General features: G+C 59.7%; 1 protein-coding gene across 1 annotated transcript; it reads right to left on the bottom strand.

Moving 5' to 3' along the window:
• Nucleotides 1–480: 480 nt before the first annotated feature.
• Nucleotides 481–10,499, bottom strand: TINAGL1 (tubulointerstitial nephritis antigen like 1). The gene is made up of 12 exons (XM_069477585.1): nucleotides 10,446–10,499; nucleotides 9,581–9,898; nucleotides 8,568–8,631; nucleotides 4,503–4,595; nucleotides 4,169–4,283; nucleotides 2,967–3,090; nucleotides 2,733–2,883; nucleotides 2,438–2,627; nucleotides 2,285–2,330; nucleotides 1,897–2,020; nucleotides 1,025–1,070; nucleotides 481–940 (listed from the first exon to the last, which is right to left on the bottom strand). The coding sequence occupies exons 2-12, from the start codon at nucleotides 9,888–9,890 to the stop codon at nucleotides 800–802; spliced, it is 1,404 nt and encodes a 467-aa protein (XP_069333686.1). The 5' UTR covers nucleotides 9,891–9,898; nucleotides 10,446–10,499; the 3' UTR covers nucleotides 481–799.
• Between the last annotated feature and the right edge of the window lie 2,305 nt (nucleotides 10,500–12,804).

Raw genomic sequence — 12,804 nt, 5'->3', positions numbered from 1 at the left:
AGCGGGCTCTGGAGGCATGCTCAGCTTGGCCCCGGGGAAGGAGAGGGGCCCCCCTGCCTGGGTGGCTTGGAGAGGCTGATCTGCAGAGACAGAGGCTGCAGCTTCTGTGGGCCGGGCCCCCCTTGCCCGCTGGGCCCTGGCGCCAGTGCAGCTGGTTGGTGGGCAGGGCTCCCCCTGCAGGTAGCGCTGACTCAGCGTCTGAAAGGTGATTCCCACGGCCCACGTTTTTGGAGCCAAAGGCCACGCCATCCATGCTCCTCCTCCAAGTGGGTCAGTGCCCAGGGCGCTGACAATTAGGGCTGACTGGAGGCTAGGATTTCTAGTCCGCCCACCCCTGCCAGCCATCAGCGGCTCAGGCAGTCCTTTCTGCTGTCTGACCACCTGCCACCTTGCTTTGGCTTGGCTTTCTATTCCCAGAGGTTCCAAGGCACTGCAATTATCAATACTTTGGTTTTATTTTAAAACAGTGAAAATAAAAATAAATATCTTTGAAGAATAAGAATACAGGAGTGTGGGGATGGAGACCTGGGGGTGTCCTGGCTTCGGTGATCTCGGGTCGGGGTGCCAGGGTCCTGGGATCGGCAGGCTCTGCTCCTCCCAGGCCAGGCCCTGCCCCGTCCCCGCTGGGAGGTCTAGGGGCTCCACCAGCCTCGCCTGCCCGCGGCTCCCAGGCTGGGCGCTGTGTCAGCGGAACCCACGCTGGGATTAGAGCCCTGGCGCCCGCCTGTGCCCCGGGCTCCGTCAGGCGGGGCTGGGGGCACAGCCACACAGGGGGCTCTTCCGCCAGCTGCCCTCGGCCTCAGTGATGACCCATGTCCTCCATGCCCACACGGCCCCAGACGCCCAGCACAAAGCTCTCGATGTCGCACTCGTTGGCGCCTCGCACGATGCGGAAGTGGCCCCTCTCACCCCAGGCTGGGCCCCATGAGTTGGCCGCCGTCTGGGCATAAGGAGGGGGGGTGAGCAGGGGAATGCGAGTGGGGCAAGAGGAGGAGGGGGCGGGGGAAGGGGACAGCAGCCTCACCCAGTATTTCAGCGTCCTTCCATCGGGCAGCGTCTCCTCGCCCCACCTGTGGGCAGAGCGGGCGAGAGGGAGGCGCTGAGTCCACCTGCTGTCAGGGGCTCCAACCCAGGGCCTTCCCCATCCCAGGCCCTTGGGAAGGTTGGGTGCATCTTTAGGACTTGAGCACGTCTCTGTCCCTCTCTGCACCTCCCTTGCTCTCCACATCTGTGAGTCCGTGTTCCCAAGCCCAGCATGGGGGGCACGCGCCAAGGAGACATGGGAGGGGGGTGAGCAGGAGGGGAGGGAACTTGGGCCTCGGTCCTCCAGGGACCCACAGCCTAGGCACCAGCTCTGTGGGACCTCACATCCGCCTGCCCCACCTCACTCGGGAAGCGAGGGAGGGGTGGGTGCCAAGGGCCAGAAGGAAGAGACTCAGAGAATGTGGGTACCTTAGAGGCCCCAAAGTCCCACTGCAAAGCACATGTCATTGGTTTCATTGGAATCAATGACTGACATCTCCCATTATATCAGATGGGGAAACGGAGGCCTGGGGGAGTGACCCGGCCAGGTCACTCAGTGAGTCAGGCAGAGCTGGGACAGGTGCTGAGATGGGAGAAGGTTGAGCAACTCTTGAATCTTTATCTGTCTTTCACTGGGGTTACTGCCTCCCCGTGTGTCAGGAAGGAACCCTTCCTAGAAAACCTTCAAAGGCTCCCAACCCTTGGCGTGACCCAAGATGAGTCCCTCCTCTTTCTGAGTCTCAGCTCCCTCCTTTTGGAAATGGGGAGAGCAATCTGGCTTTCCAGAGAGGTTGTCAGGATTCCAGGCAGGCCCCAGACCCCCCCAGTGCGAGCCCTGCTGTCCCCAACCCGCTCTGCCCACAAGCCCCTCACCCTGTGATCTTGACCGAGTGCGTCCCATGCCGGCGGTATCGCTCCGGCCTCTCACGGCTCACTGGTGTGTGGCTGTAGATGCCGCCCTGGTACAGGAAGAAGTCCTCGTGCACCTCCATGAGGGCTGTGGGCAGATTTCAAAGTAGGGCCCGCTCGGCCTGTTAGTGCTGATGCCTGAGTCTGTCGATATGCGCCCAGACACCAAGGCCTCTCTGTACCCAGACTCTAAGTACCCCCCAGGTGCTGCCTGTAGGGGGGGGACATGGTTCCCCCACTCCCACCCCACTGGACTTGCTGCTCAGTGCTGTGCAGACCACTCGTGCCACTGTGCCCAGTCTCAAGCAGGCACAAGCTTCTGGAATCAGGGTGCAGGCAGAGGGGCACTGACCTTGGACAGGGCCATTCTCCATCAGCTCCTTCATGATCTCCTTCTCCTGAAGGGTGGAGGGTGGAGGGAGAGCATCTTTCAGGGTGAGGCTCCAGCCTTTTGCTAACCTCCCAACCCTCCTGCCTCTGCCCCCTCACCAAAGGGGCCACTTACGCTGGAGCCCAGTCGGTAGGCAGGAGTGACCTGGTAGATGTCATTGGAATGGACATGGCCATTGGGGCAGCGGGCAGTGGCCTGGCGCTTGCCCCGACCCATGGCCCGGCTGTGCATCATACATCGGGGCGCGGGGCCAGCCTCATCTCGCTCACGGCCCGAGAACGGGTAGCAGTGATCAGACACCACCCTGGAGAGGCAGCAAGAGGAGGGCAGGGTGACTCAGTGCAGCGCGGCCGGGGCGCTGCTCACGGGATATCTTGCCCTCCTCCCTGCCCACACCCCTGCCGCATACCCTCGACGACGCAGGAACCACCAGGCACCATCGAGACGCCCGCCTCGACAGCCCTGCTGGTGGTGGGTGTCACAAGACAGCAGGTTCTGGGGCGACAGGACAGGTGTCATGTGTCCCAGCGAATGGATTGACACCCGATCGGATGCCACAGCTGATGGGGGAGGCAGAGGGGCTGTCAGGGGCCTCAGGCCTTGGCCGTCTTTCCACCCTGCCAGCCCCCGGCCTGGGACGTACCTGCCGTGGAGAAGGCCCAGGAGCCTGCACAGTTGCCCTGGTCAAGAGGCTCATGGATCAGGTTGGGCCACTTCTGAGAGGCCTCAAAGGCCGTGGGAAGCACCTCCCCGGGGCCCAGCACTGTCTGCAAGACAAAGATTGTCTTGTCTGCCTCCTGCCTGCCCTGGTCTGTCCCTCAGGGGCCCATTGGCATTGGAGGGCCACCAAGAGTCCAGGGCCTTGTGCAGTTTGATCTTGAGCCCACCTGCTGCTGTGGGATTCCAGTTACCTCCAACTTCAACTTGAGTGGAAGAACCAGGCACCATGTAGTGCCTCCCAAGTATCAGGTGGGGGTGACCGGTCCCTCTTTACAGATGAGGCAGCCAGGCCAGGAACAGGGAAGTGGCCAGGCCAGGGTCACTCTGCTTTCCATTCTCAACCCCTGCCTCTTTCCTCTGCACCTTCTGGTCCGCCACGCCCTTCTTTCCACGGGGCCTTGAGCTTCAGGCCCCAAAGGGAGGGGCAGGAATAAGCCGCGGGTCTCGTGACCAGGCAGGCTGCCAAGGCAAGCAGCGGGAGGCAGAAAATAGCCAGAGGCCCAGGGGAGTAAGGACAGGGCAGGGTCTGGTCATCCCAACCCCGGGCTGAAGTCTCCCTGCAGGGAGGGACCCTCCGGCCAGCCCCTGCCTCCCCCTGCCTGCCACTGACGGACAGAGCCACCCGTGCGTGCCCCAGCCCAGCTTGCTGAAGCTCCCCTTCCCCACACTTTGTTTGGGTCCGGTTCCCATTTGTCCCCCAGAGGGTCCCACTGGGGGGAGGGAGAAGCCCTCTCCTCCCTTGGGCTTTCATTTCCGAGAATTGCTGCCCTCTGGCCAGAGTTGGAGGAGTGTCTGTCCCTCCCTTCCTAAAATACCAAGGTGACCTCCTGGCCCCTTGGGCCCTAACCCAGCTGTACTAGGACCAACAGCATTTTTCCCAGGCTGGGGAGGCCAGGGGGGCTGATGCTGGAACCTCAAAACTCAGAATCTGAGCATCAGTTCTTCCAGTGCAGCAAGTCTTGTTATAGGCGGGAAACAAAGGCCCAGAGAAGGGGAGAAACTTGCCCAGGGACACACGGCTTATTGGTAGGGGATAGGTCCAGGCCCTTGGAGGAGCCACGCATAGGGTGCCAGCGTCCCTGAGTCATGGGGAGATGGTGGGATTGTAGGCAAGGATGGACTTACGTAGATCTCATTCATGTTCATGACAGAGGAAGATGGGCGGATGGTGCCCAGGCGGTAGCGAATGCCCTCATCCAGGGTCATGCCCCAGAAGGCGCTGTGGTTCCCGGCCCGCCACCTGAAGGAGAGGGGATGCAAGGAAGTCACAAACCTGCCCAGTCTGGGGTCCCGGGGGCATGTGACGGGGGTGGGAGAGATGCAAGGTGGCTGAGTGCACACAGAGATAACACCTGAGCGCAGGTGTGCCTGGCCCGACACTCACCTCTGGCAGAGCATATGTGTGCGTGTGCGTGCGCATGCGTGTGTGCCCGCTGGAAGCATTTCCAGTGCCTCTCACCCGTAATTGCCCTGGTTGATGGCGTTGATCATGTCTGGGTCCACCAGGCATGGCTCCTGGTCACACTCCCACTGCCCTTTCTCGTGGCAGGTGCTGGCAAGAAAGGAGGGAAGGAAAGGGTGGGTGGGGGCCCGGGGCCCTCTGAAGGGATGTGGCCCCAGAGGTCAACGTGGGCCTGGGATTCTGTACCAGTGGCTATAGGAGAACCCCTAGGTGATCCCGTCCAGCCTGGTGGCTTTAAATGTCAACTTCAAGTTCACGATTCTCAAGTTTATATCTACCGCCCAGATCGCTGCCTGAACTCCGGAGTTGAGCGTCTCACTGCTACTCAACATCACCACTGGGGTGTGTGACAGCAGGTCAAACCTAACACACCCCAAACCAAATTCCTGGTCTCCCATGACTGCTCCCCCCAGAGTTCTCAGAAAATGGCAACTCCATCCTTCCTGGAGCTCAGGCCAAAAACGTGGGGGTCACCCTTGACTTTCTCTCACATGCTGATCCAATTCATCGGCAAATCCAGTGGGATTTGCCTTAAAACACACCCCCAGGATCCAAACCACTCTCATTCTCTCCTGCAGCCACCGCAGTCTGGGCTGATCACCTCCCCTCTCGCCTGGGTTTCTGCTGTGGCCTCCTCACTGTTCTAGCATCTGCCCTGCACCAGCTCCCTCCCCTCCCCCTAGTATATTTTTAACGCAGCTGCAAGAGTGACCCTGCTAAACCTAAGTCATATCGTGTCATTCCTCTGCTCAAAACCCTCCACTGGCTTCACATCACACAGTAAGAGCCAAAGTTCTTACAGTGACAACAAGGCCCTGCCTGGCTGTCCTCCTGTCCTCTCTCTGACCCCTTCCTCCTCCTAATCCTGGTTTCTCTCTCTCTGACCCCTTCCTCCTCCTAATCCTGGTTTCTAAGGCCCAGCTGGGCCAGCCCCTGATGCTCCGCCAGCATCCTCCTGCCCCAGGGCCTTTGCGCTGCTCTTCCTCCCACATCCCCTGGGCTCACCCTCCTCTCTTCCAAGTCTGTACTCAAATGTCACCTTCCCAGGGAGGCCTCCTCTGGTCACCCCATCTTAAAATGCAACATCCTTTACATGTCCTATCCCACTTCCCTGCTTTATTTTTCCCCTTAGCATGTCATCACCACCTGACATGCTATATGTTTAGTTGTTTGTGGTGCTTATACCTGTTTCCTCATAGACTCTAAGTTCCTTGAGGGCAGGTGTTCTCTGGTATCTTTAATGCCTGGGAAAACCAAACCTAGCACAGAGTAGGCACCCAATAACCAGCTGTGGGATGAATGAATGACTGGGGCAGTATAGGGACATGACTAAACGTGGGCTCTGGGATGCAAATTCTGGGTTCCAGTCCTAGTCTACTAGTCAAGTGATCTTGGGAAAATTATTTAAGCTCTCTCTCCCTCAAAGTCCTTGTCTGCAAAATGAGGATAATAATAGGGCCAGGCGCGGTGGCTCATGCCAGTAAACCTAGCACTCTCGGAGGCCGAGGCGGGAGGATCACTTGAGGTCAGGAGTTCTAGACCAGCCTGAACAAGAGTGAGACCCTGTCTCTACAAAAAATAGAAAAATTAGCCAGACGTGGTGGCGCACACACAGCTACTTGGGAGGCTGAGGCAGGAGGATCCCTTGAGCTCAGGAGTTGGAGGTTGCAGTGAGCTGTGATGATGACACTGCACTCAAGCCCTGGGCAACAAAGCGAGACTCAGTCTCAAAAAACAAGCAAACAAAAAAAAAAAAAGAGGATAGTAATAGTCCCACTTTCCAGGGATTCAATGACAGCCTTGTGAAGCATTTAGCACCGGGCCTGGCCCATCACAAGTGCTCAGAATTGATATCTACTGTTATCGTTCTTGTTACAGGAAGCCCAGAGCCCCTTCTCTTGAGCTTCACACTCATCTCCAATTGCCCCCGACATCGCTGGATGTGTCAGAGGCACCTCAAACTCACAGCCTAACTGCTCCTCCCCTCACATCCTCAACTCAGACAATGGCACCCAGTTGAAATCAGAGTACCACATGGTCTGCGGTGTCCCCTCCCATGTCCCCCATCAGCAGGGCCTGGGGATGGCACATCAGGAATCCACCTGCCCTCACCCACCCCTCCACTGCTGCCCTGGGGCCCCCCCTCGTCCCTTCTCACCTGGACCAGGCAATGGCTTCCTAATCAAGTCTCCCGCCCCTGACCACAAATCCACTCCCTACCGACTCCACAGCCAGAGAGATCTTTGGACAGTGCACATCAGACGGTGTGCTCCCTAAGTGGCTTCCATGACACTTGGAACAGAATACAAAATCCTCAGCACAGCTTGTGAGTCCCCCTCGCCCCAGCTGCAGCTGCAATGAGCTGGTGCCACCTCCCTCTGCCTAGGCCCGGGCCTCTGGGCCTCTCTTCCGGCCATCTCCCAGGTCCCAGCATAAATGTCCCTTCCTCAGAGTGGCCTTCCCTCCCCCTGCCCCACTCTCAACGAAGACTCCGCCGTTATCTTCTCTTTTCCCCTGTAACACCTAAAACAGCACGTGATGATCTATTTCTTTATTGTCTTTCCATGTCCTTTGACATTAGCCTAGAAGCTCCCGGGGCCCCAGGACTGAGTCTGCTGTGTTCTGGCTGCATCTCCCGGCCCAGACGGTGCCCGTCCCGCAGTAGGTCTTTAATAAATAGGTGTCCACCGAAGGGGTGAATTCTATGAATTCTATGATGCTTTTACAAGCTCATAACTGCTATTACAAGATGCTAAACTGCCTCCTTCCAAGCCGCCGAGGCTCCCGCCTCCAATGTTGCCTTTTAAGGAGCCCCAGGGGGAACCAGGACCCAGTAAGGCCGGGCTCTGCCGCCCTGGGAGCCAGCGGGGGAGGGGAGGCTCTCCAGTCCTTCCTTTCCCCTCCGCACACTGGGCAGCAGCGACTGGACTCTGTCCACGCATCCCTGAAGGCTCGCACACCCTGGAAGGCACACAGACATCCCCCACCCCCACTCAGGCGACAAGAGAGAACACAGCCACCCAGAGCTGTCCTGAGGGGAGGGCAGTGGGCTGGTCAGCCCTCTTCTGCCACCTCCTCCTTTGCCCCCAGGGCTGCCCGCACAGGTCTAGACAGGGCTGGTGGCAGCAGGTCCCAGCATTCCAGAGGGGGCCTGAAGTGGGAAAGAGTGTTAACCCCTCAGCAGCCAGAGGGCCCCGTGGCACCGGGCAGGCACGCTCCATCCTTCTGAACACACACAGCCTGCACACACCCACACTGCACGCGCAAAGTCTCTCACCCAGACACACGCTGACAGCTGACACGCAGTGTCCTCCCCTCACTGTGACCCAGGCACCCCTCACCCCAGTGAGGCAATGGAAACAGCTTATGTGCAATGCATTCCTAAAAGTTTCCTTCTCCCTGGGGCCTCTGGGTCCCAGGCGAAGAGGGAATAGGGGTGGAGGGGGTGCAGGGCCACCTCCTCCAAGTGCCCCCACAAGTGGCAGGGTCCCCACTATTCCCATTCAGGCATTCCAGCCCTCCTACCCAGCCTTGCTCCCCTTCTCATCCTAGATTGAGGGGGGCACTCATGACCCCTGCCTCCTCCTGGCGGGAATGGTGGGGAGGGGTGGGAACGGGAGCCGGGGACACATTCCAGGGAAGGCCCTGCGAGAGGCTGGCCAGCCGCCAGCCCAGCCATCCCTGACCCTCGCTGGCCCAGGGCAGTGGACGCTGCAGTCAGAGGTTTCCTTCCTGGCGCCCCCTTCTCTCCCTGACTCTCCCGTGACAGCAGGAACAGTTGGGAGGGGCAGCCCAGCCCAAGCCAGGAGGGGCAGGGACGACTCCCAGTTCCAGGGTGGCACCTGGGCCAGGCATCCATGGCTGACCACCCCTGGGAATGTAGTTGGAATGTTGCTATGCAAATTCACACAGTCAGTGTTAAAATTCCCATGTTATTCCCATGAGGAAACTGAGGCTCAGAGAAGGAAAAGGACTTCTCCCCAGCAAACGAATAACAGGCACAGGGGTGGAACCAAGTCTGTTGGCCACAAGGCAAGCCCTCTCCAGGCCCCACGCACTCACCAACGGTTACAGTTGTTCCAGTAGGTTCCCAGGACTGGATAGACTCGACCTCCATGCATACATCCTGGTGGGAGGGAAGAGGAGAGAAGTGGAACCAGGGCCACAGAGGATGGGTTGGGATGGCCGGGTCCTCAGAGTCAGGTACCCTCAACCCTGCCCAGGTCATCTCGGTCTTTCTCTCTCTCTGTCTCTCTCTCTCACACACACAGCTCCTCCCAACTGTTCTGCCCTCACTGAAACTAGAGCCAAACTATAACTTAAGACTTCTCCTATAGGGTCACACACCAATTGCTACTTAGGAAGTTCTTCAGTGACTCTAATTTGGATTCCTCTTGCTTCACTTGGATACCAGCCACAACATTCCTGGGATCCTTTGCCATTTAAATGAGTTAGAGCTTGGAGATGGGGAGTGGGAGGAGTATGGGAAAACCAAGGCACAGATAAGGTAAGCAACTCCCCTAAGATAACACAGCAGTCTGGGATGACAACTCAGGTGTGCAGTCACCTGGCCCAAGGGCCCAGAGAACTGTGGGAAGGAATTCAAATGACTTTCCCATTGGACAGGGGTAAGTGGGTGGAAAAGGATGGTGGTGAGGGCTGAAAGCAAGAACATATTTGACCCAGGACCCAGATATGAGCAGCGTCCCAGGGGCACAGAATCCTGAGCAAAGGCAGGAGAACGGCTAAGATGTCCCTGACCGAGCCCCATGTGCCTTATCAGCAGAGGGTGAGTCAGCAGGTGGGGCCACAGGACCGGGAGAAAGGGCGGGAGGCTGCCTTCCCTGGGCCAACTTAGAGTCCCAACCAAGGGTCTTCTCTCCTTTGGTCTCATTGGAGAGAGTCAAGTTAGACCACAGCAGGGACCTCACAGAGGAGCAGGGAGTGAGGCAGGTTCTCTTTCCCAGATTCTGCAAAGCCACACCTGAAATGTCACTGCATCAGCCTTGCTCCTGAGCCTTGCTGAGTCTGGAGTTGACAAAGTGACCCACCCTCCTGGCCATCTTGGTGCCCACCTTGGATGGGGGGAAAAGGGGGTGGCACGCCGAGGCAGAAGTCCCAGAAGTCAGGGCAGCAGTCGGAGACGGTGCGGTTGCAGAAGAGGTCACAGTAACAGGTGGCGCCCAGGTAGGGCAGGGCGCATTCGTCAGCACGGCCACGGCAGCACAGGTCCTGCTCCTGGCAGTACCGGCCGCCCGCGTCCCGGATGCCCCGCAGGTGCAGACCCGGTGCTAGCTCCCGGCGCCCACGACCCTGCCGGGTACCCGGGGCCACCTGGCCAGCCAGCAGCAGCAACAGCAGCAGCCCCGGTGGACATCTCCACATGGTGCCTCCTGGGCCCAGGAGGGCAGAGGTCGGGGGTCAGAGGGGGTGGGCAGCAGAGACTCCCGCCACACGGGGAGACAGGTCTCCCAGCTTCCTGGAGCTGTGAGTCAGGGTGGGAGACCTCGACTCCTGAGTCCCCAGGCAGGACACCGGCAGAGGAGACAGCGTGTGTGCCCCGGCTTATAGGGGGAAGGGGACTGAGCAGAAACGGAGCTCCTCCCTGACCTGCCTAGGGACCTTCAAGGACAAGGAAATGGGGGTTGTGGCCTTCTTGGTGCCCCCGGCAGCCGCCCAGCACCCATCCTTCACACCCAAGGTCTTTTGTCCTGTCCTGGGTCCCTCTGCCCTCCACAGCCTCCATTCCCGACCTGGGTCCCTGACGGCGCGCTGGTGTCTCCCGGTCTCTCCTGTCCTCCTCTCTTCCGTTCCCCTGTGTCCCTCTGCCCCCTCCGCTGCCCCGCTCTGCCATCTGTCTAGGTCCCTCTGCCTGCCCGTCCTCTTCTCTGCTCCTTCTCTGTCTGCACCTCTGCCCTCTGAGCAGGGGAGCGTCCCTACCTGGTGAGGGTGTGGCCGGGCCCAGGCTGCCCCACGCGCCTCCCGCCTGCCGGATGCGCGGCCGGACACTCAAAGTCAAGCGAGGAGCGCGGGGCGGGACGCTTTTTGTACCGCCCCGCCCGCGGCGCCGCCCGCGCGGCCCGGCCCTCGGCGGGAGGGCGGGGCCGGCTGGTTCGCACCTGGAGGGCTGCCCTGAGCCCAGGACCCGGCCTGCGGGGTGGGGGGCGGGAGCACGTGAAGGCCTGGCCGGGTCTCCGGTGGTGGTGGAAGCCGTTCCCTTGGATGGAACCCAAACAGAAAGGATTGTGTTCTGACACCGGGAAGGACTTCCCAGTGGGCTTAACCGGGAGCTGAGAAGCTCTGGTAGAGATAAGGGGTAATCAAGCTCTGAATTCTAGACACTAGTTTAGGAAATGATAGGGTGGGCGGGGCAAAAGTCTCTAAGCTCCCCTCTAACCCCCCAGGAATAAAAACAGCCATGCACATCCCTCTTCACAGTACCCCCCAGGCTTGGGCCCCCCACCCCCAGCCGCCTCAGCTCCCAGGAATGACTGGAATCCGGAGGAGGATAGTTCAGGACCCTGCACACGTCCCGGGCAGCTCATCCCAGGATGCGGCTGGGTGGGGTGTGGGGGCGGCCTCTGCACCCCGCCACCCCTGGTGGAGTCTGCCCTCCCCAGGCTGCCTGGGTGCCTCGCCGAGCACTGCCCCCTCTGTCGAACCCAAGGGCATCCTGCTTGGCACCTGTCCCCCTCCGTGGGTCCATAGGCAAGAGCCTGCCAGCTGGCGCCCCTGCAGGGCCCCTCCTTCCTGCCCCGGGCATAAACCCTTCCTTTGCCCAGGCTGGCCTGGGCCCCAAACAATGGGGTTTCTGTCTCGCCAGGCCCGCCATCACCTTTTACCTCCCCATTGCGCAATCCCCTCGCTTCCAAAGGTTGGGCCCCGGCCAGAGGACTCTACCAGCAGAGAGGATGAAAGAGCCTACACCTGGACAGTCCCTTTGTCCCCGGCCCTGAGCCTCACATGCCACCCAGTGCAGAGGCATCGGGGACTCCCTTTGCCCTCTCACTGACCTCCCCTCACTCCTCCCCAAACCTGGGGCCATCCTCAGCAGCCCAGGCCCTGGGGGAGGAGAGACAGACCAGGACAACAGACACCTGTGGCTGGGTTACCCCTGCCCTGGGGCACTGGGCAGCAAGTCACCAGGGGGGGTCCTGCCCTGGTGGTGGGGCTGGGAGGTAACGTCCTGGGGCCCCAGCATTGGCACTAACACACCTAAGAGCTGCCCATCTGCTTCCTGCAGGGACCTGGGAGGACAAAGCCTAGATGGGAAACTGAGGCTCAGGAGAACATACTTGCCCGAGGTCACACAGCCAGAACAGGATTCCTGCTTACCACCAACCCACCCTTTCCCCCGTCAACCTTAGTCACCCACTACAGGTCTCAACACTCTCCTGGTTGGGAAGTCCCTTTTCATATCTAACCTCCACTCCTCTTACTGCAGGGTGGGCCCCTCGGTTTTGGTAAATGTCATATCCTCAGGGCCAGAGATTGTGGCTGCCTTCAGAAGAGCTCGTGCCAGGCAGCCTACGTTCATGGATCAGTTTCATGGTTCTGGGGCTGGGGGCTGGCCTGGGGCATCTGGTCTGTCTTTTGCCCAAAATCACCCACGGAGACTAACTGTGTGAGTCTGTGTGTGTTGTGTGTGTGCATGCGTATATCTGAGTAGCTGTGTTTGTGGGGTGTTCCTGCTTGAGTGTCTGTCGGTCTGTGTCTGCTTGTCTGTCTGTTTACCTGTCTAGCTGCTACGTGCCTGTGTGTCTGTGCGTCTGCGTGTTGGCTGTCTGCCTGTCCCTGTCTGTCTGTGTCTGTCTATCCATTTACCCGCCTGCCTGCTGTGTGCCTGGGTGTCTGTGTACGCATCTGACTGGATGCTGTCTCTGTGGGTCAGGGGTCGCTGTGCCGCTGTCTGTGTTCCTACTGGCGTGCATGTCTGTGTGTAGCTGTGCGGCTGTCCCTGTCCGTGTCTGCCTGCCTGTCTGGAGAGGCGTCTATGCATCTGCATGGGTGTCTGCTTGTGTCTGTTTGGGGGGTTGGGCCGCCTGCCTGTCCTTGTCTGTCTGTCGGTCTGTGCACAGGAGGCAGGGACACGGCATCCTCCGTCATCACTGAGCTTGGCGCCGAGCCCGCCCCAGTGGAATCTCGTGACTCACTGGGCTCCTTGGCCCAGGAGGAGAGGAAAAGGGCAGGGCCGTGGGTGCGGGACACCCTCACTTTCCTTTTCTGTGACCCTTTCCCTCCTCGTGACTCACTCTCTGTCTAATTCTCTGCCAGAGCGAGGCCTTGTCCAAGGGCCGGG

Source organism: Eulemur rufifrons, chromosome 8 (assembly GCF_041146395.1).
Source record: "Eulemur rufifrons isolate Redbay chromosome 8, OSU_ERuf_1, whole genome shotgun sequence".
NCBI classification, from domain to species: domain Eukaryota; kingdom Metazoa; phylum Chordata; class Mammalia; order Primates; family Lemuridae; genus Eulemur; species Eulemur rufifrons.
The sequence above is the reverse complement of the archived record's forward strand: the minus strand, read 5'-3'. Positions and strand labels throughout refer to the sequence as shown.